Source organism: Colletes latitarsis, chromosome 11 (assembly GCF_051014445.1).
Source record: "Colletes latitarsis isolate SP2378_abdomen chromosome 11, iyColLati1, whole genome shotgun sequence".
In the NCBI taxonomy this organism is placed as follows: Eukaryota; Metazoa; Arthropoda; class Insecta; order Hymenoptera; family Colletidae; genus Colletes; species Colletes latitarsis.
The window spans coordinates 9,369,373-9,395,866 of record NC_135144.1 but is presented as its reverse complement, the minus strand read 5'-3'; the positions used below and the strand labels follow the sequence as shown (position 1 = coordinate 9,395,866).

The 26,494-nt window shown below is 28.8% G+C and overlaps 6 protein-coding genes across 15 annotated transcripts; 4 read left to right on the top strand and 2 right to left on the bottom strand.

Moving 5' to 3' along the window:
- The first annotated feature begins 100 nt into the window (after positions 1-100).
- LOC143347752 (chromobox protein homolog 5-like) lies at positions 101-2,952 on the top strand. Its single transcript, XM_076777237.1, has 4 exons — positions 101-734; positions 812-1,115; positions 1,209-1,387; positions 1,464-2,952. The coding sequence occupies exons 3-4, from the start codon at positions 1,266-1,268 to the stop codon at positions 1,585-1,587; spliced, it is 246 nt and encodes an 81-aa protein (XP_076633352.1). The 5' UTR covers positions 101-734; positions 812-1,115; positions 1,209-1,265; the 3' UTR covers positions 1,588-2,952.
- A 2,124-nt stretch (positions 2,953-5,076) lies between these two features.
- On the bottom strand, positions 5,077-9,322 carry LOC143347730 (uncharacterized). 7 transcript variants are annotated; one of them, XM_076777196.1, is made up of 7 exons: positions 8,977-9,322; positions 8,669-8,849; positions 8,176-8,546; positions 7,763-7,970; positions 7,483-7,650; positions 7,141-7,308; positions 5,077-7,074 (listed from the first exon to the last, which is right to left on the bottom strand). In XM_076777196.1, exons 1-7 carry the CDS (start codon positions 8,983-8,985, stop codon positions 6,287-6,289), a joined length of 1,893 nt encoding a protein of 630 aa, XP_076633311.1. In that variant the 5' UTR covers positions 8,986-9,322; the 3' UTR covers positions 5,077-6,286. The 7 variants fall into 7 exon arrangements, with proteins under 7 accessions (XP_076633311.1, XP_076633309.1, XP_076633310.1 ...); XM_076777194.1 differs by having other exon boundaries at positions 5,079-7,074; positions 7,763-8,108; positions 8,950-9,322; XM_076777195.1 differs by having other exon boundaries at positions 5,079-7,074; positions 7,763-8,108; positions 8,965-9,322.
- A 911-nt stretch (positions 9,323-10,233) lies between these two features.
- Positions 10,234-11,381, top strand: Pomp (proteasome maturation protein). The gene is made up of 5 exons (XM_076776770.1): positions 10,234-10,392; positions 10,605-10,702; positions 10,792-10,852; positions 10,920-11,095; positions 11,211-11,381. Exons 1-5 carry the CDS (start codon positions 10,390-10,392, stop codon positions 11,296-11,298), a joined length of 426 nt encoding a protein of 141 aa, XP_076632885.1. The 5' UTR covers positions 10,234-10,389; the 3' UTR covers positions 11,299-11,381.
- A 1,146-nt stretch (positions 11,382-12,527) lies between these two features.
- LOC143347416 (betaine-homocysteine S-methyltransferase) lies at positions 12,528-14,143 on the top strand. 3 transcript variants are annotated; one of them, XM_076776551.1, is made up of 2 exons: positions 12,528-13,045; positions 13,138-14,143. In XM_076776551.1, exons 1-2 carry the CDS (start codon positions 12,955-12,957, stop codon positions 14,124-14,126), a joined length of 1,080 nt encoding a protein of 359 aa, XP_076632666.1. In that variant the 5' UTR covers positions 12,528-12,954; the 3' UTR covers positions 14,127-14,143. The 3 variants fall into 3 exon arrangements, with proteins under 3 accessions (XP_076632666.1, XP_076632667.1, XP_076632668.1); XM_076776552.1 differs by having other exon boundaries at positions 12,531-12,880; XM_076776553.1 differs by having other exon boundaries at positions 12,531-13,087; positions 13,152-14,143.
- Positions 14,144-15,073: 930 nt separating this feature from the next.
- LOC143347417 (betaine-homocysteine S-methyltransferase) lies at positions 15,074-16,812 on the top strand. The gene is made up of 2 exons (XM_076776554.1): positions 15,074-16,114; positions 16,426-16,812. The coding sequence occupies exon 1, from the start codon at positions 15,077-15,079 to the stop codon at positions 16,022-16,024; it is 948 nt and encodes a 315-aa protein (XP_076632669.1). The 5' UTR covers positions 15,074-15,076; the 3' UTR covers positions 16,025-16,114; positions 16,426-16,812.
- Positions 16,009-25,484, bottom strand: Leurs (Leucyl-tRNA synthetase). Of its 2 annotated transcripts, XM_076776549.1 has the most exons (16): positions 25,370-25,484; positions 24,741-24,956; positions 24,436-24,645; positions 23,012-23,173; positions 22,687-22,931; positions 21,336-21,561; positions 21,048-21,266; positions 20,511-20,964; positions 20,295-20,433; positions 19,445-19,715; positions 19,130-19,377; positions 18,444-18,678; positions 18,093-18,350; positions 17,793-18,008; positions 16,816-17,044; positions 16,009-16,639 (listed from the first exon to the last, which is right to left on the bottom strand). In XM_076776549.1, the coding sequence occupies exons 1-16, from the start codon at positions 25,370-25,372 to the stop codon at positions 16,422-16,424; spliced, it is 3,549 nt and encodes a 1,182-aa protein (XP_076632664.1). In that variant the 5' UTR covers positions 25,373-25,484; the 3' UTR covers positions 16,009-16,421. The 2 variants fall into 2 exon arrangements, with proteins under 2 accessions (XP_076632664.1, XP_076632665.1); XM_076776550.1 differs by lacking the exons at positions 24,741-24,956; positions 25,370-25,484 and having other exon boundaries at positions 16,010-16,639; positions 23,012-23,190; positions 24,436-24,548.
- Positions 25,485-26,494: the final 1,010 nt, after the last annotated feature.

Sequence of the window (26,494 nt, the reverse complement as noted above, 5' to 3'; positions counted from 1 at the left end):
ATTTTGATCATGCGCACACCTAACACTTCTATCATTTTAACATTTCTCTGAAAATTCTATAAACTATTTACATTAAGTGCTATCTAAAAAAATTTCATGTATTAATTTACATGTCGTTTAGTCTATTCCAGTTGTTAATAGTAAAAAAAAACTTTTATCAGCAATGTCGTGTACTTTCTCTCATACTCGATGAAGTAATATGCATCATACTTGAAAAAACTATTTCATGACACTAAATGAAATGGCGTAGCCAAATATAATCGGTTTGGCATATAAATTTAATTTACAAACGCAAATAATATATATTCATTATTGTGGCTTTTTTAATATAATATATTTATAATAAATCTTGTTAATACAGCGCCGGAAATGTGAATTGTGAATATATCGAACTACATATGAATAAGTAAATGTGATGCTTGTTACAATATTTATTTTTTATATTTACTTTTGTATGTAACTTAATGTGAAACATTTATAATGAAATTTAGGGTATATAATTAATAAAAATGTTATATTTTATGTTTAAAATTTTAAGCACAAAAGCTGCATAATAGAAAATTTGTAATGAATAACAATATATAAAACATTTAATATAAACATTACATTACTTGAAGAAATCATAGATTAATAATATAAAATAAATCCATATCGAAATTACAATTAATGGTAAAAATAACAAACACAAGTAATTAAATTGTAAATCGAAGTTACAACCTTACAAATCGTTACAAGTTAGTATAAATCTGTTATATTTATTGCAATACTTATGCAGGTGAACCAATCAATTTAAATTCAATTTAATTTTTAGGATGTTGAAATATATAGTAGTCATTTCGATATTATACTTCTAATTTCCTCTAATGAAACATTTAAAACAAACTTAACCTTCACGTTATTCGATTTGATACCACCGAAAAACAAATGAAGTGCAAAATCAATTCAAAATATTTACTACAAAAAACATTATCAAATATATTATATATTATAAATATGAATGAATAGTAATTAAATGCTTCATATTATAAACTCTGGAAAATATAATGAGTATTCCTGTGAATTTGAATAGACAAGATGACAAATATGATCATATTTCTACATTTTGATAATTTTACGTATGTATATATTTTATTATTCCTAATTATTTATTTCTATATAATTGTTTATAATACAGTGTGAATTCATATCTATCTATCGTTATTTGCTAGGTAACATAGTTATACAATATAAGAATCCACAACGGATATAAGTTTAATAATATTAAAATGAATAAAACAAAAGCTGTTGATTGTAACAGTAAAATATATGGATTCAAAAGAGAATTGGAACCAGAAAAAATTATTGGAGCTACAGACTTCAGCGGGGAACTGATGTTTTTAATGAAATGGTTAGCTTTGATTTATTAAGTATAATGTAGAAGATAAGTAAATTATTATTGTTAAGATTTTCTTTTTTTTATACAGGAAAGGAACAGAAGAAACAGATTTGGTTACAGCAAAAGAGGCAAATATATTATGTCCACAAATAGTTATACAATTTTATGAGGATAGACTTTCATGGCATGTTACGAAACAAAATTCAAAGTAAAACCATCTATTATTTATATTTTAAAAACAAATCAAATTAATTCATTCATTTTATGTTTTAAATTAAATATATAACAGTAGGAAATGATCGATTTTTAAAGTATTCCTTTCTTATTGATTCTTCCAAGCAAAAATAAATTTTTGAAACATGCAAAATGGAAATTTATTATATAATGTCTTGGTTCTGTTGGTACAAACTGTCTTCAGGTACATGTATAAAGTAATAAATAATTGTAAAAATCATATGACCGTCAACACCCATTGATATTGTAACACAAATAACTTAAGCATGTAAATAATGTATAAACTAATGATGGCTAATAATCTGTATTCACTTATTAAGATGTGAACAGATAGCACAGGAAAAAATTGCAATTTTGTTAGTAAAAAAAGAAAAAAAATCGTAAAGTAATCCAGTATAAATATAAAATGTAACAAAAATTCGCAAATTAATAAAAAAAAATATATTTATCTTCATATGAAGGGAGCAATATTTGATGTATAATATAAATTCCTTGCATGTTTTTAGAATTTGCTTCTGTTTAGGAAGATCAATAAAAAAGGATATATATATTAAAAGGTATAACAATAGTAGGAAAGTGACACTGATATTTACTACAAAAATATTGTTAACTATATATTAAATATAAATTAATAGCAATTAAATGTTTTATGTCATGAACTTTAGAAGATATAAGTACTTTTGAGATTTTAAATAGACAAGATGCCAACACGATCATATTTTCACATTTTGATAATTTTATGTATGTATATATTTTATTATTTTTAATGGTACATTATTAATATAACATTCAAAATCTGTGTATTTGTGATTCTCCTATAACTTCTATTATTTGTGTCCAATCCAAATGAAATTTTATTTAGTTGCTCTTTATGTTCCATTGAAAACTAGGGACTATGTAATTTACAGAAATTTGAACTACAGTTATTATCATATTAATATAAAATTAATATTCTTAAACCTGTGGTGAGCGCTCTCGGCGGCAACATGTCTAAATTTGTTGCGTAATAATTCCCATTCTTGACAGTAAATAGCATTATCAAATTCTGTATATCTATACTGTAGATACCTAATCAGATTCGAAATCTGTATATTTGTGATTAAGTAAATAGAAGTACAAGTGTGTTTCTTAACCTTAACCATTAGTCATGTTTAATAGATGGATATACTAATTTTTATGTGATTATTTATAATACAGTGTAAATTTATATTTATATATTGATATTTGCTAGGCAAATAACTACAAACTATAAAATATTACAACCAATGTAAATTCACTAGTATGGTGATAAATGCAACAGAAATAATTGATTGTAACAATAAGATTTAATTATTGAAACTACAGACTGTAGTGAGGAACTGATGTTTTTTATGAAATAGTTAGTTTTGATTTATTATGTACATTATGAAAGAAAACTGCATTGTTGTTATTACTAAATTTTGTTTATATAGGAAGGGTGCAGGAGTGACAGAAATTACAGTAAAAGATGCAAATTTACTTTGTCCACAAATAGTTATACTATATAGTCATTAATTATAATTATAGTCATGGTATATGAAGAAGCTAAAGTCAAAATATTATTTACATCTGTAGAACCAATGGTATTAATTAATTAGTTGCTCATTTTAAACTAAATATATAACTGTGGGAAATAATTGCTTATTATAGTATCCTTTTCATATGGATTTTTCTCAGTAAAACAATTGTAAAAATCATATAAATATCAACACCCATTGTAGATATTATAGTACTAATATCTTAAGCATGTAAATAATGTATATAAATTACTGGTGGTTATTTATTTGTATTAACTCATTCATATGTGAATAGTTAGAACAGAGATGAATTATAGTTTTGTCAATAAGGAAAATGGGAAAATTAAAAAGTAGTACAAAATAAATCCAAAAAATACAGAAGCACAATGAAAATACTCAAATTAACACAAAAGATATGTCTGTTTTATTTGAAAAGTTTGATAAAAAAAGTAATAGCTATTTTTCAGAGATTCCATGCGCGAAAATAAATCAAAAAGAGGGAATAACATTTTTCCGTTTGAAGCTTCGTTTATGAGTTAATTGTTTCAAGCCCGCGCGCAGTATGATTATTTTTATTTACACTTTTATATTCGTTGTCCTCTGTAATGTTTACATTCTGTCTTCGGCAGTCCGGCTACCGGCTACTCTTATTATTAGTTTGTTTGTATCGTTCGAATTGTAACAATGTCTCGCTACAGCAATCGTGAATACGTCGACATGATGAAAGTGTTAGGAGCTTGCAATGGGAGTGTAAAAGCACGAGATAAATATTACAGACAACGATTTCCAAATTGTCACCATTTAGACAAAAGGGTGATACAGAGAATAGAGCCAAGATTAATCAAGTACAGTTCATTTCATGATTACTATAAATCTGATGGTTGTAGATTTGTAAATTTACATAGAGCAGTTTTTAATACTGTTCTTGACAATCCCAGAATAATAATAAACATATTATCTACACATTTTCAATCTCGATTTTCTCGTAAATAAAGCTTCAAATGAAAAAATTTTATTCCTTATTTTCGACTTATTTTCGCCCGTAGAATTCCCCTCCCCCCTGAAGGTACTACCCATCTGGTAACACCACGTTTACATAGGGTACCACAAGGTACATATGACAACGATACTTAATTGACCTTGAAAAATCTTTTAAAGGTCACATTTAAATTGTTAAATTGAAAACTATATTTTTTATTACACATTCTTATAATCGATATTGTAACGTATTTAAAACACTACTTATACCTTCATTTTGCACTCGCCAATATGGAGATATCAAATTTCAAGTTTGACGATTAACATAACACGATCTACACCACACTAATTCCAAAAACTCGTGTAGAATTATCGGTGGCCACGTAAATACACATTAAATATGCAATAACAGAAACAGTTTTTCTAATGTCTTCATAATATTCAAATAGTCAGTTTACCAAATACTTTTGATGAAGCAATGCGCACGTACATCCGTTTATTTTCATTTTACAAAAAAACATAATAAAAATGCCTTTTACATTAAAAGAAAAATTTAATGTAATGTATAGTGTTCCACAAACGCTATCCAAATAAAGTAAAATCGATTCCATCGGTGGTAAAAAATTATGGTTATTTTGTAAAAATCTGAAAGTATGAAGAAAGACAAACACTGAAATCACAGTTGATCAAAAATTGACGAGACAAATGTGTTGGTTATATTTTTCAATTACCCTACAATATCTGTTAGAATAGTAGCAGCTAACAATGGAGTATTTCAAACAAACGAGTAGATTATTCGTACAATATTAAAGAAGAAATTAAAACCATATAAACCGACAAACGTACACATTTTGACTGTGATTTCGAACCTTGCATGTAATGTACATTATAGATATTTTCTAATACTGCTGAAAATCCAACATTCATATATAATTTTATTTTTAAAAACAATCGTATTTTTCAAACAAACTATATTTAAACATTAATGCAAAATGAAAACGTTGCAACATCAGCTATAAGGATAGGCAATAAAATGTATAAGTTTGAATACAAAAATTTACATGTAACCCTCATAGGATTTTTTAAGGCTATTTCAAGGTTAAATAGATATAGCGCTGTATGTGTCTTTATAGAAAGTATTAGGGAAGAGATAGAACAAAGGTTTTTTTATTGATTAAGGGTACAAGATGAAATGTTGATGACTATGACTAAAGATGATGTACTGGCGCTTACAAGACATTATGCCGCGACCAGCTGATATATACCTAAATCTATCATGATAGAATAAATGTTCTAAATATTAGAAGTATGACTAGTTAGTAATGCGCTGTTACTTATAAAAGATTGTGTCGAGATCAATAGGTATCCACCACAAACTAATACAAATTTTTATTGTTACCAGCTGAGGAGATCTAAAGAATACTTATAACCTAAATATCCAGTCTTAGAAAATTACTACAAAGTATATTTTATTGTGGTAACATAAAAGTACACAAGATCCTATCCATTCATTACAAATTATTTACGTTCATAGCTTGAGAAAGAACTTAGTTCATTAGTTCATTTTGTGTCTAAACATAATTTACATACATTAATTTTATCAGAAACATCGTACAGTTGGTATTCGATTTTTATATCTCTTTTTAAAATCTCAAATTTTATTATAAATACACTACAAAATTCAATTGATAAAAGAGGATTACTATTAACAATAAAACTTCCATAACTGTGTAGAAGTTATTATTGTTTTTACTTCAAAAGAATGGATAGAATTATTGCAAATATTGAATATACTTTTTGTTTTTATTTTTAAACATAATTGTATATTATAACAGTACTTCAATTAATATTGTAATCATATAGTGCGTTATAACAAAATATTATTTTATTTAATTCGCTAATCATATCATTTGAATGTATCTGCAATTTAACATTTTTAGTATCACATTGTTTTTACTCGTTTGTATCTTTAGGATTTTTTGGTAGTAGATTGTGTTATTTGTTGTTTTAAAATCTTCATTTGTAGAACTAAATCTTCCGAAAATGTTTGGTTTTAATTTTTAAATAATCTGATTCATACTTAATGATATTTAATTTATTTATTTATTGTTCATAATTGTTAAGAACTATTTTTCTTAATTTATATCAATATTTTGACTAATATTCATGGTTTTAATTGCATACTTCCCATGAAATTACTTTCTATGTGCTTATTGTCATTTTCAATATTTATTTTAATATCTTTTTTGCTAGAAATTTGTTTTTCTTCATTGTGACATTGAACACTTGTTTGCGTATTTGAATCTGTTTCTGAAAATGAATTTTCGTCGAGAGTTGTTTTATGTGCTGTATTTTTCATGTTAAGATTTGTGCGCGATGTTTGATTTATAGAAGTGGAATATGATTTATCTATACAATTCAAACAATTTCGGAAAAAATAATTATGATTGGATACATTTTGTGGATACAACTTTTCTTCAATTCGTCTATTTATTACTACAGCTTCAGCAAGAGGTATCGGTTCTGTATATGTGAATATTTTTTTTCTATTATCAGTCTTATCTTCTGGTCTTTTAATACTAATTGGTCCATTAATAACAGGAACTGCATTACTTACTTCACTGGTAGTTCTTATGACGGGTGTAATATTACCCATTGAATCTAATCTAGAGCTGATTTGATCACTAGAACTTACATAAACCACAGATACTTTAGTTGAAGTTTTTGGTAACAAGTTGGAAGTTATTTTGTATGATTTTTTTGGCCTTTGTTTCTGTTTCAAATTGATTTGTTTAGTTTTTTCCAAGTTAGTACTTCTGTCAGATACAGGATTCTGTAATTTCTTGGCATTATAAAATGGATTGTCTGGATGATGATGCCTAATATGCCGATGTAAATTATCTTTTCTTCTAAATACGGTTTGACAATATTTACAAGAAAATGGTTTTTCCTCTAAAATAAAAATTTTGTATAGTATTATAGTATGTTATTATAATACATATTTTTAGTAAAACATACCTGAATGCACCGTTAAATGACGTCTCAATTCACTTTTTGATAAAAAAACTCTACTGCAGTGAGCACATGAAAATGGACGATCTTTTCCGTGTGTTTTTTTATGACGGATTAACAAAGACTTATCTTTGAAACTTTTATTACATTGATCACATACATGTGGTCTTTCATCTATTAACAAATAACGATAATGCATAAGTAATTTGCATAAGTAGTCTACAATTAAATAAAAGTAATTTGACAAATTATTGCTTGTATCTTTTATTTAATCTTTTATATTTTACTATTTTATTTGAATAATACGACTGTGTACAAAATTTTAGTTTTAGTTGTATATATACTTACTTATATGTGTTTTTAAATGACGTTTTAAGTTGGTTAATATTCCAAAAGATTTTTCGCATTCTTTACAAGAATATGTTTTTGCACTATTATGCACATCCAAATGATTTTTTAAATCATCTCGTTTAGTATATCCTTTATTACATTTAGTACATACAAATTGTTTTTCTTCTAAAAATTACAGATAATTTTTACTTACACTTATTAATTTATTGTTACTTTAAATCTGAAGAAATTAAATTTATAATATAAAAATAAATAATAGCATATCATTAGAACTTACTATTGTGTGAATACATATGCCTATTAAGTTTGTTTTTTTGAGGAAATGCTTTCTCACAAAGATTGCACTTAAATGGTTTATATCCTCTGTGAACTCTTTCATGATACTCAAAATGAGAACGTTTAATGAAAGTTCTGTCACAAAAGGAACACTGATAAGGTTTAACACCTGTTAAGCAAGCATCATGATAGCATTTTCCTTTCTTGTTCTGAAAAATTTTGCTACAAATATTACATTTATATCTTTCTGGTGATCCAGGTATTACTGAAATATGTGTACGATCGCAAGTTTTTATGGATTTATCTTTTATTAATTTTTCATTACTTGAAAACTCTGTCTTAATTTCCTACAAAATAATTATAATATATGTTGTGATGATTCCTTAGATAATATGTATGAATTTTCACACTTACCAAACCACATATTTCTGTTACTTTGTTGTAAGATGATGGTTCTATTCCAGACTTGTGATTTAAACATCCATGTGCATTTAAAGGTACATTGTCAGTTTCTACCTTGGAAATATATAACTTACCAGAAATATCTCCATGTTTAACATCAGTTGTAGATTTATATACTTTTTTTCTCTTATTCAATATACTTTCACTGTATAATTCAGAATTATTTGTACAATTGACAGAAAGGAATTCAGAATTATTAGTTTTAGATTTAGAATGTTTATTAATAACTAATTCCAAGGGTAGTACTATTTCTTCATTATATTTGGTATTTTTATCAAAAGTAGAAATATTATTTGTATTTCCTTTTGCTGTAGATGTGCAATCTGCAAATGAAATATAAATAAATAATATTGAATATAAAATTGTAATAAGACTTGTTACTAAATTACTAAGATAAGAATGAACATAATTAATCTTCTACATATGAAACATTTTAATTTCCTACCATAATTTCCAATATTTTGTACATAATGTTCATTACTACAGATTTTACATCCTTGTTCTTCATATAGTAAACATATACGACATTTAGTATGGCCACAACTGTCTTTCACAAGCCTTGAACATGATGTATTTGTTATTTGTTTACAACTCGGGCATTCTTCATTCATTATAAATTTGTAATTCTAAATTTGAAATTCTCCATTTATTATTTAATAAATATGTTCTCGCCTCATAATTCCATATTTTTCGTGAAAATATACTTTTGTTATACTAGTATCGTACCACTTTGACTCGTACGTTTACTTATACCTGCTTCATATTAATAATAAGTATAACCAGTTCTTTGTTACCAGGTAATTGTAATGGACATTTACCTACTACATGTATTTCACAAGAATGAGAACATATTCTCAGTTGAGGTAGATTAAACTAAATTATCATTAAAATAGTAAATAAATACTTGTTGATATCATATAATTTAATAATTTCTTCAATTGTATTACTAACATCATTAAATATTTATAATTTACTTTTTTTCTATGTTACTAGCATTTTAATTACGTGTGACACGGTAAGTATTTTTGCATGCTCTGTGAGATGTGTATGTGTGACAGTATGACTGCCAATGGCAGTAACCTGGTTATATTTATCTAGATCCACTAGTTTTATACCAAGGCTGTCGATAGTCTACGAAATACTCGATTCAGATTCAACATTCAAGTTGAATGACTCAACATTTAGCTGCTAGCTGCTAGTGAGTAGCCGTCTCTACTCAATACTTCTCTTGGAAACTTTGATATTTGATACCCACTGATCCTTAAACAGAGATCAGTGTACGACTCCTATTGGTCAACTTAAGCGCATATGCCCTTAAATTTGGTTTTGCAGATTTCATTCTCCCTCTTTACTTCTCCCTTTACACAAGAACGAAATCGAAAACACATAATCAGGAGTCATAACGCATACTATAATAAAGATGAAAATCGTACCATAGTCTATGATTCCGCTTTTACCACTGTCTTGTATATGTACAGGGTGTTCGACCCCCCATGGGAAAAATTTTAATGGGAGATTCTAGAGGCCAAAATAAGACGAAAATCAAGAATACTAATTTGTTGATGGAGACTCTGTTAAAAAGTTATTAACGTTTAAAGTTCCGCCTGTAGAACGGCAATCTGCGAAAGGCTGCTAGTGGTTCTCACTCAGAAAACTGTAAGGCTGTCGATACGTCAGTAAGTAGAGTTTCTCGTGCTGAATGAGAACTAGTATCGCCTGCACGCAGCTGTATGCAGGTTGCTTATCTACAGGCGGAACTTTAAACGTTAATAACTTTTTAACGAAGCCTCGATCAACAAATTAACATTCTTGATTTTCGTCTTATTTTGGCTTCTAGAATCTCCCATTAAAATTTTTCCCAGGGATTGCCGGACACCCTGTATATATGAAATGTCATGTTCAGTGTTACCAGACAGCAGACTAGTGTCATGTGGAAACTGCCCCTCCTCTTATATACGCTTTTGCACAGTCATGTGAACGTGGACTGTGCATTAGTGTGCATAAGTGGAGGGGCAGTTTCCGGTAGGCACCGGTCTGCATTTTGGTAACATTGCTAGTCATGTTATATTTGTATGAGTTTATGATTACAATATATAGTCTTGTGAATCGTGAGAAGTGACTTTTGCTTTTTGTAGGAATTTGAATTATATATATATCTCAAAAATAATGGTAATAGATGATATTAATTGTAATTGTTTTCTAACTATTGAAGGAAATTCATTAGAATAATTTTAATGTATATTTCGAAAGTTATCATTTCCTTTAATATTAAGGTTATGTTAGAAAAGATGTTTACAGTATTATCTTTTATAAGTTAGAAGATAAGTTATAACTAATGTTATAACTCCTTTAATACGATACATTAAAATAATAAATTTTAGAGTTTCGAGTTACCATCAGTTGTTCCAAAACCTACTATTGACGGTCACTTCAACATTCAGAATGGCAGTTATGGTATTCCTAATCCTATGGTTTCAGGGTATGAACAGATATATTGTGACATATTGTAATCAAAAAATGTTTTCTCATGTTTATATTTTAACTTATTATTTCGTTTTTATTAATTAGGTTATCAGGAACTAGGCAAAGTATAGGCTATTCACATCCTATAGAAGCATCTGAGAAAAATGTAAGAAAATAATTTTAAGAATTAGAATAATTGTTTCGGTACCTTGTACATTTATAGAATATTTCAGTATCAAAAAAATCGTGATCGTATGAATATGACATTACTCAGAAATACGCAAGGAATACATGCTCCAATGCGTATAGCAATGGAATTAAAAGCCACTGAGAGTATTGGTAGACTTCCATTTTTACCATCATCAAATATGATGAGAGATGTTCTACTTGGACGAGATGAGGAAATAGGGTAAATTTTTGTATTTATTTTGAAAATCCATTTGTTAATTGCATATTAATAACAGATTATACTTGTGCATCACTAGAACATTCATTTGACACATTATTTCTTGTCATATATTTAGGTTTGAAGATGTACTTAATACACCTGAATTCAGAGAACAAATGGGTCAACCTCATGCTGTTATGGAAAAAAGTCTTGGAATATTATAAATGCTAAAAATTTTATTTAACATTTGTAATAATGGTTCTGTATTATTGAATATTATAAAGTTGTAATAAATGTCTAAATCTCATATTTCACTAATATATTTTGAATAACGATTCATATTTCTCTTAACTATTAAATAATAACAATAATAAATATTAACAAATAACGTATAATAGAAATACAGAAATAAAAATTGTATTGATTTATGAACCGAAAAATCTGATTAATAAATGTATAATTATTTAAAGAAAAAGCAACATGTCATCACACATCTGGTTATACAAGATCATTTATTCTATCATTGCATAGATTTCTTAACTTTTTGAATTACAACATGCATCTAATTATGTTTTGTATTTTGTAAACGCATTTGAATCAATAATTGTTTGTATTTCATTTTTTCAAATACATGTTACAAATGAAAAATAGAACATTTCCTTCTACTTAAAGTAGTGGTAAAGTAAGACATGTTTTGTACATAATTTCTTACATTATTATTTAGCTTAATTTTGTTTTATTCTACTTTCAACTCATTGTAAGTACTTAATATCTGTTTTTAATTCACATAATTCGGTATGTGATATTTTCTAGTTTAAATTCAAATTTAATAGTTAATCCTTTTTTTATATTTTTTTTATTATGTAAATATTACAAAAATTTACAATATTCTTAAAGTATTGACTTGGAAAAAAAAAAGATTTATAAATAGAAATACAAAATTATAAAAACGTAATATAAATAAATTCCTCTCAAATGTATAATTGTTTAAAAGCACAAGATATACAATTTAAAAATTGAGTTTTAAAACTGAAACTTATTAAAATTTCTTGTTAGTGAGTATTTAAATAAATTACTTTTTAAATTAAAAAAAAGATAAATCGAAGTACGAAATTATAAGAACGTAATATATTAAATAATATATTATATTTTGTATTATATCTTTATTTATAGCAACATAGAGTAAATTTGAGATTGTGTGTTTTACTAATTTTTTGTAAAATATCAAGAAACAGAAGATTATTTGAAATTTAAAATTTATGGAAAGATACAGGATGTTCGGCCACCTCTGGGAAAAATTTTAATGGGGGATTCTAGGGGCCAAAATAAGACGAAAATCAAGAATATCAATTTTTTGACTGAAGCTTCGTTATAAAGTTATTAAAAAGTTAAATTAAACAATTTCAAATCATTCTGAAAATATTGTGTTTGGTTGTGCAGATCAATTACAATCATTTTTGGTCATTACACATACCTCCGAAATCCTACCCTCGTTCGAGAAAAAAATTCAGTACAAACGGAACTTTAAACGTTAATAACTTTTTAACGAAGCCTCCATCAACAAATTAGTATTCTTGATTTTCGCCTTATTTTGGCCTCTAGAATCTTCCATTAAAATTTTTCCCAGAGGTGGCCGAATACCCTATATGTATATGCATCGATCGCTTTGTGCGAGATACAAATTCAATATTAACATATTGATATGTTTATGTTTTATGTGTATATTAAAACGATAAATTAGAATAGATTTTATTTGCGAATAATAATTTCCAAAGAAAGCAGAAACAATATTTTGTTCAGATAACGGTAGATAAGCTTGTCGAGTCTGTCTATAAGTTACATGAGAAGGTTATCGCAATTAATTTACAAGTTGACGATATATGTATAATACGAAATCGTTGTGTCGTCAGTTTAGTTCATTTAGTTTTATTACAGTTTTAATCGTGCAAAATTTAATCATTCATACTACAAGTACTAAATCATTTTCAAAATTTATACTTTACGTATTTAAGTGTTGTAATAAAAAAGATAAATAATTTTTGTATTACGTTGAATATTCGTAGAAAAGTGTCGAAAGATGTTGGATGTCAAGATCCTGGATGGTGGATTTTCTACGCAATTGTCTACTCATGTTGGTGAAAAAATTGATGGCGATCCGTTGTGGACAGCACGATTTTTAGCTACAAATCCTACCGCTGTTTATGCTACACATTTAGATTTTTTGCGAGCAGGTGCAGATATCATAGAAACAAATACATATCAAGCCTCGGTTTCTGGTTTAATGAAACACTTATCTATAACTGAAGATGAGAGCATAAAGTTGTTACAGCTAGCTGTTCATCTTGCTAAGAAAGCTGTTAATGATTATGTAATAGAAATAGCAGATAACAATGACATTGAAAATAAAAAACCTTTGATTGCTGGTTCTTGTGGGCCTTATGGAGCTAGTTTACATGATGGTTCAGAATATAATGGAGCTTATGGCAAAACTGTATCTCGTGAAACTATGATTCAATGGCATAAATCACGTATTGACATTTTAATAAATGCTGGTATAGAATTATTAGCATTAGAAACTATACCTTGTTATCAAGAAGCAGAGGCATTGATTGAACTTTTACAACAATATTCAAATGTCAAAGCATGGCTTTCATTTTCTTGCGAAAAGAACAGTCAAAATATAGTGGACGGAAGCAATTTCCAAGAAGTAGCTAGACACTGTTATGAAATGGCTTTACCAGGACAAATAATTGCTATTGGTGTAAATTGCCTTGCTCCAAAAGATGTATCTTTCCTATTAAAAAATATTAACAAAAGTGGAGAAAACAAATTCATACCATTAATAGCATATCCTAATAGTGGAGAAATATATTCTCCGACCAAAGGATGGATACAAGATGAAAATTGTGTTTCTTTTGAAAGTTTTATCCCTGAATGGTTAGATCTTGGAATACAATACATTGGAGGTTGTTGCAGAATGTATGCAGAAAACATAAAATCGATCAGGAAGGAAGTAAATAATTATAAAAAAAAGAAAACAGTGATGGATTAATTGATTGTATCTAAAATTAAAAGTCGATAATTTGTGTTTATTAAAATTTTATTAATTTTACTTTTCATTATAAATAAATGATTATTTTAGCATACACATATATCAGTAGTATAATAACTATATTCATAATTTATACATTTTATATTGCATTTTACATTTTATATTGCAATGATTTCTAATTATTATTGAATTTTTAGACTAGAAAAATAAGTTGCACAAAGTTTTGATAAGTATTTTAACTATACATTTTTTCTGAATCTGCGAATAAATTATTGACAAAATATTTACATTTTATAAACTGCATTTTAATGAAATAAAATACTCTACAGTGGAATACATTTATCATTTTTATTGTTAAAGTTAAAACCGTCTACAGTAGCTTTAAATCTATCTGATGGAAGATAGTGGTAAATAAATATTGACGAAACTTATCAGACTCGTGTTTAATACAGATTGAAAAAGTAGAAAATATTACATATGCTGTGTGCAGCACAAAATACGTAATTTATCGAATGCATGTAAACATGTGACGGAATTTGATCTTGCTGATAAAATCTTCACAATATAGATATAAAAAATAATCTTTTATTGGGTAATCTTGAAACATGTCTTACTTAAACCTTTATTCGCTTTAATATTTATCTGAGATTTCTTTATGGACTTTGGAATAAGTGCATTCTATAAGGCCAATTATAGAAAACATTGCCTCAGTCTTTCAGAAACATTTAAATAACTAAGACGTGCGTGAAAGTACATATATAAGAAGTGATTTCTTGTGGTACTATTTACGTTAAGAAGTACGTGCCGTTATTACAAAAAATTACATAATTTATTATTTTCTAAATTAGAAAATGATGTTACATTTTTTTATATAAACGAATTATTTTATTATTTACACAATATTAATAATAATTTGTAACAACCAAATACAGCTATTTTAAGAGAAAAACATGCAAAAAGTGAAAGTGTTAGATGGTGGATTTTCTACACAATTAGCAACCCATGTTGGTGATATAATAGATGGTGATCCTTTATGGACAGCACGATTTCTTGTTACAAATCCTAAAGCTATTATCTCTACACATTTGGATTTTTTAAGAGCTGGAGCTGATATAATTATCACAAACACTTATCAGGCATCTATAGATGGTTTTTTAAAACACATGAGTATGACAGAGGAGGAAAGCCTTAATTTATTTTGTAAAGCTGTAAATTATGCTAAAATAGCTGTAAATTTATACAAGAAAGAAATAGAAAATAAAGGAGATATTTTAAATGAAAATCCATTAATTGCTGGATCTATTGGACCATATGGCGCCTGTTTACATGATGCTTCAGAATACACTGGTAAATACTGTTCAACCGTATCGAAACAATTTCTTATGGATTGGCATAGGCCTCGTATCAGTAAATTGATCGACAGCGGCGTAGATATATTAGCGATGGAAACAATACCATGTAAACAAGAGGCAGAAGCGTTACTTAGTTTATTAAAAGAATTTCCAAATGCTAAGGCTTGGTTGTCTTTTTCTTGTCGCGACGATGGAAAGAATATAGCTGATGGTTCTAACTTTCAAAGAATTGCAATACAGAGTTATAAAATGGCTTTACCAGGACAAATATTAGCAGTTGGCGTTAATTGTATCGCACCACGATGTGCGAGTTCTTTATTGAAAGGAATTAATGGACATTCTAAACAAGAATTTATACCTTTAATTGTATATCCCAATAGTGGTGAGAAATATACAATAGAAACTGGTTGGATGAAAAAGGATGAAGGGGATTCTTTACATCAATTTATAAATGAATGGCTTGATATGGGTGTACGATATATAGGTGGATGTTGTAGAACACATGCTGCAGATATAAAGAAAATACGAGCAGAAGTGGATAATTGACAGAATAAATGAAAAGTATCTACAATTTATTGTACATATGTAATATATAAATAATTTTATGCATTATATGTACTACAATATAATAAGAAGGTATTCTCAAGAATCTAAATATAAAATATTTTTGTTATACATTCCGTGATAACAGCAGTTTTTCTTAAGCATAATTATAAACAATCATTAAACAAATTTTACTTTAAAATTGAAACAATGTATAAATAAAAAGTAATATGTTATACAACGTTTTCATGTAATACTTTTTTATAAATAAAGTTATTAAGATATAAAGAATATGCAGAAAAACATAAAACAAACTTTATTGATCATGTAATAAATTGAATACCTTCCAGTGTACATATTATACAAATGTATTAAATAACAAAAATATAAAATTTATATTTCAGTTTTTCTCAGATTGGACTATGTATATTAGATCGTTGCCAATGTCATGTATGCTACCTTCTACATTTACTTTAATAATTTTGGTTTTTGTATCGACATTAAATGTAGAGTTAAGAGGTATTTCAGTTTTACCTTGCAAAATATTATCCATAACTGGTTTACTTCTGGGTCCTAAAAGGGGATCATTATAACGGTATAGAGAAACTGATGATGGATCTGAAAAAATAAATAATATCAAGTAATTATCTTGATTTGATCTTATTACTAAAAAAATTTCTCTTATAATTTAATGAGATACATTTAAAATAAAATTTTTTTAATTTAATTTGAATATTAATGAATGTTTGCTACCGTAGATTACAATAAATTATTTTTGAGTTTGGAATACATACCTTTTATTTGTTTATTTTCTTTTAATATTCGTGATTTGATGTCTGTTACGCTATCGGCATCCATGATCTTTACTGATATCCTAAATAAACCGCTACACTTTTGTGGATTCATAATACATACTGAAATGCCAGGTTTACTAGAAAAATTCATGTACGGAGAGCCTGGACAGCATTCTTGTTTTGTTTTTTCGGAAGCTTCATCGGTGTACTTTATCACAATAGTCTCCAACTAAATTTAGATAAATCGGTAAGTCAATAAATACAAGAAATTTACACATACAAGGTGTCATCGGACGAGTGGCATCATCGGACAGAGGGTGATTCTACGTGCGAAAATAAGGAACAATATTTTTCCGTTTGAAGCTTCGTTTATCAGAAAATCGAGTTTGAAAATTGTTTCAAGCCCGCACGTAGCATGATCATTTTCGCTTACACTTTCATGTTCGTTGTCCTCTGTAATGTTTGCATTCTATCTTCGGCAGTACGGCTATCGGCTACTCTTATTGTTAGTTTATTTGTATCGGTCGAATTGTAACAATGTTTCGCTACAGCAGTCGTGAATACATTGACATGGTGAAAGTTTTAGGAGCTTGCAATGGGAGTGTAACAGCATGGACTAAGCATTACAGACAACGATTTCCAAATCGTCGCCATCCAGACAAAAATGCAATACAGAAAACAGTAGAGATTAATTGAGTGCAGTCCATTTCATAATTACCACAAATTTGGTGGTTGTAAAAGATTTATAAATTTGCATACAGCAGTTCTTAATATTGTTCTTGACAATCCCAGAATAATAATAAACGTATTATCTACACATTTTCAAACTCGACTTTCTCGTAAATGAAGCTTCAAACGGTAAAATGTTATTTCTTTTTTTCGACTTATTTTCGCACGTAGAATCACCTCCTGTCCGATGGTACCACCCGTTTGATAACAACCTGTGTATAAATGTACAAAGAAAGTATTTTACTTACATCTAAAGTATTTTGAAGATAGTTTTTGTTATCTTGAAGAATCTTGAATTCATCAAAATCTAACATTAAATTAAGCGCACTTAATCCGGTAAGTTCCATTTTTTCTTTCATAACTTGTACGAATGGCATTACTCGTTTCATGTACTTTTTTAATTCTTGTAATTTCCCCAATTCTACTGCAATAATTTTATTTTCTGGCAGTTTATTGTTATTTTTCTATAAAGTGATTCAATATAAAACGCTTTAGTCTAAACAGAGAATTTTGTTGCTTTTCAAGTGTATTTTGCAATAATTACTTACAAGGTATAAATCTTTCATTGTAGTTAAAATAATGCTTTGCCAAGGAGGATAACTTTTGGCTACCCAAATTATGCCATCTGTAGGTTTTTCTATAACTGCTGTACCATTGCTTTTGTTTGACCCTTTCTTTGGTGTCATGTAACTTTTTAAAAGAAGTCTAAACGAATGTGCAGTATCCATAAGATACTGTGATGATTTTATAAGAATTTCATCTATTTCTCCTATATGAGGCCATGTAACATTTAATATGCTACCTTCCTATTAAAGAATATTTTATTTTATCTAAATGCCGACAATGTTATTTAGAATTTCGTTTGAAGTTTAATTAAAGAGATAAACATAAATACTTACTTTACCAATAAGTTTCCATACATGTTCGGCGACGTGTGGGCAAATCGGAGACAAAAGAATGATTTGAAGTTCTATAAATTTCATAATTAATATCCAATTAAAACCATCTAATGCACTCAACTGTATGTACTTGTCTTTTGCTGCTTGCAATTCGAAGAACCCTGTTTTTAATACTTCCTTGTACAGCATTTTCGAATAATTATCACCAGTCTCTTGTATTTTTAGGTTCATTTCACTAGTTAAATTATGTATTTAATATGGAATTTATAACTATAGTAAAATCTCAATTTAACGGATTTTAGATATCATGGATAAATTTTTACAATCTTTTAAAACGTTTCAAAAACCTTTCAAATATACAAGTATTTTATATGACAAAAATACACAGATACAAAAATTATTTGCTATTACTACAAACTCTCTCAATAACAATATTTTATATATGTAAGACTTAGTATCACATTTTTGAGTGATTGCTAAATTTGTAGTTTTTAATATAAAAGCGAATTCCCCTGTACTTAACAACATATGGTTTGTTATTTAAAGAACTTTTGGTTTCATACAAATGTTATTTTACGAACATTTAAATTTAACAAACCACTGGAATTAATGGATACCACTTCTTTTCAATTAGTTCATTAAATCGAGATTTTACTGTAGAACTATAAATATGTTTTAATAAACACCTTTCGAAGACCTTGTCATTGTATGTGTGTGGATTTCCTTGTCTAAAGGTACTCTTAGATGCTAATACTTCTTTAACCCATTCAATAAAATTATATAATCTAAGAATTCCAGCATCTGCCACACTTTCAACGAAATTAGCATCGTCTATTGAATCACCAGAATCGGCTAGGCAAAGTCGCATGCCATCCGCCGAAAATTTTTCTACCGCTTCAGCAAGCGTCAAGAAATTACCTTCTGATTTCGACATCTAATAAATTAATACTTATAGATTTTTGCAAAAATTGTGGGCAAGGTGGCAGAGCGTTTCACTTTACCTTAGCTGAATTTAATAGTAAATGTCCATTTGCTCTTATTCCTTTTGGCCATAATTCGGATTGTCCAGACCATATTGCAACATGAGTATAAATGAAAAATGTAAGATGATTTTGTACAAGATCCTTTCCAGACACTCTTAGATCTACTGGATACCAGTATTGAAATTCACGTCGCATATGATCTAAAGCATCTTTTTTTATGGATGTTTTTGGAAATTTTGCATTTTTGAAGAAAATGTAATCCCACACTTCTGGTGTCATTTGATTAGCTCTAAATGTAATCATTACTTTAACATACGTACATATAGGTATAAGACGTTGTTACTGTCGTATTAAGAAATAATTCTTGTTATATTTCATTGACTATGTAAGCTAAGCAAAAAAATGTTCAAGAATCATATGAAAATGTAAACATTTGTATATGGGTCGGTCAAACGAAAATTGCTTTTGTATTCTTAAAAGACTTAACAATAGTAGACTACCGTAAAATATAGCAATTTCTCAACTAATTTGGTCATTTTGTTTCATAAGTTGAATACCGCGAAACATGTATTGTATAAAAACATAAGTAACAAGGATGATAGTATTGACAAATGATATTTTAACTTTTTTTAAATTATTTGTTACTGACATGTATACCATGTTATTTTTCATTAAAAATCATATAGAATTTGTTTGGAAAACGTTTTTAAATCAAATAATATTGAAGTAGCATCAGAAGTTTGAAATTTTTGAGAGTAGTTTCACTACTTAAATTTTAGCAAATTTTTAATAATTTCTCAATGATGATGTGTAATGTTTTATGTACAACACCGTGTATAGATTTTTAATCTAAAATTTGAAACCTTACTTGATATTGTATGTATTTGGTTTATCGCCCTTAAATGATCCTCCTTGTAATAAATGCGCAACGGTATAATAAGCCATATAAATAGTTGAATCTGAGAGAGATTCTATTAACCAATCTTCATCCCATGGTAATTTAGTACCTAAAATATAGAAATTCAAACGTTTAAACTACCAAAATTGTGCAATACGTTTAGTTAAAATTATTATGAAAGTTTACCAAGTCCATAAGTTCTAGAACATGCATATTCGTGTAGCCAATTAAGGCACACAATAAAATTTTTTCTCACTTCGTCATGAAAGGTATTAAGATTATTTAAGGCTTCCATCGCTTCCTTTTTCCAATTTTCTTCTCCATAATCTAAATACCATTGATTACATAAAGCTACTACACATTCGTCATTTGATCTAGATATTACAGTTTTCTCGGGTTCATAATATATAACTGCCGTTCCTTCATCTACCAATTCTTTTTGTATTTGTTTCTTGACATCCTGAACTTTCCTTCCTTTATATTTTCCAACTAATAATATGCCATCATAAAAACCTTTGAGATATATCATCTCTTTTGCTTCTAGTAATTTAGCCTTGTCATTTTGAGATTGAATTTTTAATTTATCGTACAAAGTCACTGCAGATAAATTCCCAAATTCTGGCAACTCAATAACAGGTATCTAACATACAAAAGTTTATGAATTATGTTTTTTGTTTATAATTTTACATCCTTATAACTGTAAAAAGTATATACTAAACTTACAGGATTATAAGGCAGCACCATTTCATCAGTTATTCCATATTTTTCTCTAAAAGCTTGTTTCTTCTTTAGATCCATTAAGGCTGCATAATCATCAGGGGAATCACTAGGTACAGAAGTAACAATGCCAGTACCTTTATCTTCCTTAATAGTCATCATTGGTAAAGTGTAAATTACTTTATGACTTGTAAGAGGCGCTTCTACAGGTAATCCTAGTATATCCTATAAATTTTATACCATTTAATACTTAATATTAGACTAAGCTCCTTATAAAGGTAAATAGAAGTTTACCATCCCAATAAGTTTTAATTCAACTGATATCTTTCCCTCCTCTTTAAAGAAATCTTGATAGGCCATATTTCGTGCTGCTCTTTCTGTTGATATATAAATATCTCCATTTGATAAAGTATACGCAATATAATTTATATCTGGGTGAATCCAGCAGTTTGTTTGACCATACATTGTTTCAGGTCTCAAAGTGCCAGCTACTAAATAAACTGGTTTGTCAGAAAGAGATCTACAATAAAACCAAGTCATCCCATGATTAAAACTGTTTTTTGGCTTGGTTTAAGGAAGTAGGGTTTCATTTTTATGTAGCTTGTGTATAAAACGTATGCAACATATTGGTTGCATTCCCTTTTTAGAGGATGGACCTCCCCTTCGCGATTTCATTGCTGGAGGAAGTGTCCTTGCCATTTCGACAATCTAATGGAGGAAAATGCAACCATCGAAATTTTCTAAAGTTTAAACAACGCAAGAATAGTGGCTGCAAGTGACATGCTACTTATGTTAATAAGTGGAAAGTTAGAAATATTTTTTGGTTTATTATATCAGTTTATAATTTGTGTTTCTCCGTTTCAGTTCTTTTCAATCGTTTATCGCTTCAGTTCCTTCAGTTATTTAAGAAGCTCTCTAATTTACAATAATCTGTTTTCCTTTTGATAGAAGTGTATTATTGCGAACTCGATATGGCATACATGCTGCTACTTGTTGGTTATTTTTGATATTAACAATGTGGCTAATTGTATTACATTGTAAATAAGGAAAAGAGCAATGTACAAGGGGGCGCAAGGAGAGCGGGAAGCATTTGGTTTTAATTTTATCCGTCGGAAACGAGACTGGAAGCGTCTCGCGGACTTCGCGGATCGGATAGAAATTCTGAAAGGTCGAGATTCTATCCCAGGCCCACGGATAAAGTTGTAACCGGCACCTTAGGCCTGGTAGACCAAAGGGGGAAAACGTGAGCGTCTTCCCATAATTAAGGTCCATGAGCACGGTAGACCGTTGAGGTGAGCAATACAACGTTGGGGTGAGGAGCGTTGAGAAACGGCGTATTCGGTTTTGAGTTCTCGCCTTGATAACAGACTTTTTCTCTGGCTCTCCTCTCGCGCTCATTTAAATATAGTTGATTTGTTTAATAGAGTCAGACAAATAATAAAACATTAATATAAATAGTCTGAATTCTACTTGTAAGAGTACTGAATTAAAAAAATGTCAACACTTCCCTTATTCGGGAAATGGATTTCCTGGGTAAACATTTGTGCTACTTTGTGAGATCAACAGAATAATCACTTATTTTTTGATTAAGTTGTTAGTATATTATATGTATTTAGAACAAATATAATTTTTCTGTAAAACTTACTTCAGGCATGTAGGATAAGGTTTTTGCAGTCTCATTTTAATTAATGTATACTCTTGTGGCCCTACTCCTTCTCCCGCTGATCTGTCATGATCCATACAAGGTTGACAATCTTTTGGCGAATAGACTGTATACCGTTTTCCATATTTTATCTTGTTCTTTGCTTTTAAATGTTGAAATTGCCAGCGTACAAACGAATCAAAAAATGGATTTGCATCAGTTGTAATAAATGACCTGCGCCAATCCACCTATAATGAATATTTACATTATTTCTTTAAATATTGTATGTATATATGTTACCAAAATACAAATAATCTGTTTAACTTACATGTAATCCAATGGACTTTAAATCTTGGACAGAAAGAGGTGGGAAGTAGTTCAACCAATATTCAGCATCGGCGAAATTTTTTATATCTTCGTGTTTTATGCCAAGCGATTGCATAATTTGCCATTGATATTTTGCACTAGCTGTTTTTGCAACTGCTTTACTCTAAAATCATTTATTTACTAAAATATGAAACATATAAACACCTTGTACACAGGGTGTTCGGCCACCCCTGGGAAAAATTTTAATGGGGGATTCTAGAGACCAAAATAAGACGAAAATCAAGAATACCAATTTGTTGATGGAGGTTTCGTTAAAAAGTTATTAACAATTAAATTAAAAAATTTCAAATCGTTCTGGAAAAATTATTTTCGGTTGCGGGGGTTAATTACAATCATATTTGGTGAATAGACATACCCCCGAAATCCTACTCAGTTTCGAGAAAAAAATTCCTTACCGAAAATATAATTTCTGACCAGAAATGTCTGCCCGAATTTTCATGCGAATCTTTAAAACGTCATAACTTTTGAACGGATTGAACGATTTTAATATTTAAAAAAGCAAACTAGCGTATTTTGGTGGAGAATATGTACAAATCGCAAAAATATTCGAAGAGTTGGTCCTTGACCCCGCAAAATGAGAAAAACCCCATAAAAATAGTCCAATTTTCAAACAGCCATAACTCCTACAATTGTGAATATATTTCAATGAAACTTTTTTCTGAAGTAGAGCTCATGGATACATACAAAAAAGTATTAGACAACTTTTCTGTACAGTGCCAACCAAATTTATTAAAAATGAAAAACGAGTTTTTAAGAGAAATCGACAGGGGGTAGGTGCCTAAATTTTTCGACGAAAAAAAGAATTTCAAATCGTTCTAAAAAAAATATTGTTGTGTGCTGAGGTCAATTACAATTATTTTTGGTGAAGAGTCATACCCCCGAAATCTTACCCATTTTCTAGAAAAAAATTCGAGAAAGTGTGAAATTTTTCGACGGAAAAAAAAAATTTCAAATCATTTTGGAAAAATTATTTTCGGTTGCGGAGTACAATTACAATAATTTTTGATCATTACACATACCCCCGAAATCCTACGCACTTTCGAGAAAAAAATTCTATACCGAAAATCTAATTAGGTGCCTTTTTTCGACGAAAAAAAAAAAATTTCAAATCGTTCTGGAAAAATTATTTTCGGTTGCGGGGGTCAATTACAATCATTTTTAGTGAGTAGACATACCCCCGAAATCTTGTGCATTTTTAAGAAAAAAATTCAGCACGGGCGGAACTTTAAACGTTAATAACTTTTTAACAAAGCCTCCATCAACAAATTGGTATTCTTGATTTTCGTCTTATTTTGGCCTCTAGAATCCCCCCATTAAAATTTTTCCCAGGGTTGGGTGAACAACCTTCATATGTCTTTATATTACCTTTGTTCCTTTGCTTTTATCTTTCATTACAATATCATCTATGATTTCTTCTTCTGCTTTTTCATCTTCGGGAAATTGTGGTGGATAACCATATAACTCCATTTCTCGTTTCAGTTTATCTGCACATGCTTTGATGGGCATACCCGTGCAATGAAATCCAAATGGAAAAAGGACCTTTTTCCCTAAAAGACGATTGTAACGCACAGCAAACTGCAAAATTATCAAACAGATATGATTGAATTCAATTTTGATGTAAAAATTATATTAAATATTTTATTTTTTACTTGTTTTTATTAAGTACTCACCTCACATTTCGATAATGAAAATGTATGACCAAGATGAAGTCTTCCATTCATGTAAGGAAAAGGAAAAGTTACAAAGAACTTTTCCTGTGGAGATTTTCTACATTCTAAAGGTGCATCTTCCTCATATACTTTATCAGCTTCCCATTTTGCTTGTATTTCTTTTTCAATATTTTGTAAATATTCCACTTTAAATGTTCCTTTTCTTTCAATAGTTACCTATTAATAATAATTTATGTAGTATTCATTTTATTCTTAAATAACATTTTACTTTGAATGTGTACAATAATGTGTAAAAATAATTAGTTTTATTTTTTAATTAATTTTAAGTTTATAAAACTAGTATAACATATTTTCAAATAAATTGTAATTTTGTCAAAAATTTATTTACGTTAGAAAAATGCTTAACATTAGGTATCATTCAAACAGATTAATGATTCTAATAAAATATATTTTTTTATTTAAAACAAATATTGAAAGCGAATAACTGAAAACATATTTGAACTTTGCAGTTATCACATTTGCCGGTATAAATGTTATTTATGTTATTTTTTGATTCTAATATAAATTTTCATAACGGACTGATAAGTAATAATTACTATTTTTAAGAAAAAAATAATATTAATAATTACCATTTTGTTAGTAACGACAGGCCATAAGCCAACTAAATATTATAAATATTAACGTTCGTCTAACGAACACGCGGAGCACACTAATATGCAGCGTGGTAGCTGTGTGGCCAGATCTGGCATAATTGAGTGCATCGACGTCGACATTAGTAACGACGAACTTCCTTAGCGTTTAACGGAGTGGTGGGGAAAGCCGACATATCCTACGTAAGAGCCACATGTTATGCTCGGTCAGCACTTCATGCAACTTCGGGAAATTGATAAAGAACGTTAATGGAAGCCGTTTCATCTTGCTCTTGAACAGCTGAAGTTAGTTTTCGCGGCATACAATTTCGAATCTCGACGGCCCAGGCATTTTTACGTTTCGAGCTATATGTATAGGCACATACATACAGGGTGTTCGACCACCCTTGGGAAAAATTTTAATGGGGGATTTTAGAGGCCAAAATAAGACGAAAATCAAGAATACCAATTTGTTGATGGAGGCTCCGTTAAAAAGTTATTAACAATTAAATTCAAAAATTTCAAATCGTTCTAGAAAAATTATTTTTTGTTGCAGGGGTTAATTACAATCATTTTTGGTGAATAGACATATCCCTGAAATCCTACCCATTTTCTAGAAAAAAATTCGAGAAGGTATGAAATTTTTCGACGGAAAAAAAAAATTTCAAATCGTTTTGGAAAAATTATTTTTGATTGCGGGGGTCAATTACAATCATTTTTGGTGAATAGACATACCCCCGAAATCTTGCGCATTTTCGAGAAAGAAATTCAGTACGGTCGGAACTTTAAACATTAATAACTGTTTAACAAAGCCTTCATCAACAAATTGGTATTCTTGATTTTCGTCTTATTTTGGCCTCTAAAATCTCCCATTAAAATTTCTCCCTGTATACATATGCTCATTCATAGGAATAATAAAAATAATTTCTTTTTTTTCAATAATTGGAACATGATCAAGGGGACTTAAAACGTGTATTTATGTATAAATTTTTCTTTTATTATAGATTTTGCTTGTATGTATGTGCCTATATAGCTCGAAATGTAAAAAATTCCGCGAGTACGGACTTCAACTGTTCAAGAGGAAGAAGGAAAGGCTCCGTTCACGTTCTTTATCGAATTCCCGAA

What these genes read in the sequence shown, in the direction of transcription:
- LOC143347417 (XM_076776554.1), top strand. Translation starts at nt 15,077, where the DNA reads ATGCAAAAAGTGAAAGTGTTAGATGGTGGATTTTCTACACAATTAGCA.
- LOC143347730 (XM_076777190.1), bottom strand. An exon ending in TCATTTAAAAACACATATAA is followed by an intron (nt 7,309 to 7,482) that starts GTAAGTATATAT and finishes ATTTGTTAATAG; the next exon opens with ATGAAAGACCACATGTATGT. An exon ending in TCATTTAACGGTGCATTCAG is followed by an intron (nt 7,075 to 7,140) that starts GTATGTTTTACT and finishes TTTTTATTTTAG; the next exon opens with AGGAAAAACCATTTTCTTGT.
- LOC143347752 (XM_076777237.1), top strand. Translation starts at nt 1,266, where the DNA reads ATGAATAAAACAAAAGCTGTTGATTGTAACAGTAAAATATATGGATTC. An exon ending in CTGATGTTTTTAATGAAATG is followed by an intron (nt 1,388 to 1,463) that starts GTTAGCTTTGAT and finishes TTTTTTATACAG; the next exon opens with GAAAGGAACAGAAGAAACAG.
- LOC143347416 (XM_076776551.1), top strand. Translation starts at nt 12,955, where the DNA reads ATGTATAATACGAAATCGTTGTGTCGTCAGTTTAGTTCATTTAGTTTT. An exon ending in TTTAATCATTCATACTACAA is followed by an intron (nt 13,046 to 13,137) that starts GTACTAAATCAT and finishes GAATATTCGTAG; the next exon opens with AAAAGTGTCGAAAGATGTTG.
- Leurs (XM_076776549.1), bottom strand. An exon ending in TACTATTAAATTCAGCTAAG is followed by an intron (nt 19,378 to 19,444) that starts GTAAAGTGAAAC and finishes TTAATTTATTAG; the next exon opens with ATGTCGAAATCAGAAGGTAA. An exon ending in AGAAAATAAACAAATAAAAG is followed by an intron (nt 16,640 to 16,815) that starts GTATGTATTCCA and finishes TTATTTTTTCAG; the next exon opens with ATCCATCATCAGTTTCTCTA.
- Pomp (XM_076776770.1), top strand. An exon ending in CCTAATCCTATGGTTTCAGG is followed by an intron (nt 10,703 to 10,791) that starts GTATGAACAGAT and finishes TTTATTAATTAG; the next exon opens with GTTATCAGGAACTAGGCAAA. An exon ending in GGACGAGATGAGGAAATAGG is followed by an intron (nt 11,096 to 11,210) that starts GTAAATTTTTGT and finishes TCATATATTTAG; the next exon opens with GTTTGAAGATGTACTTAATA.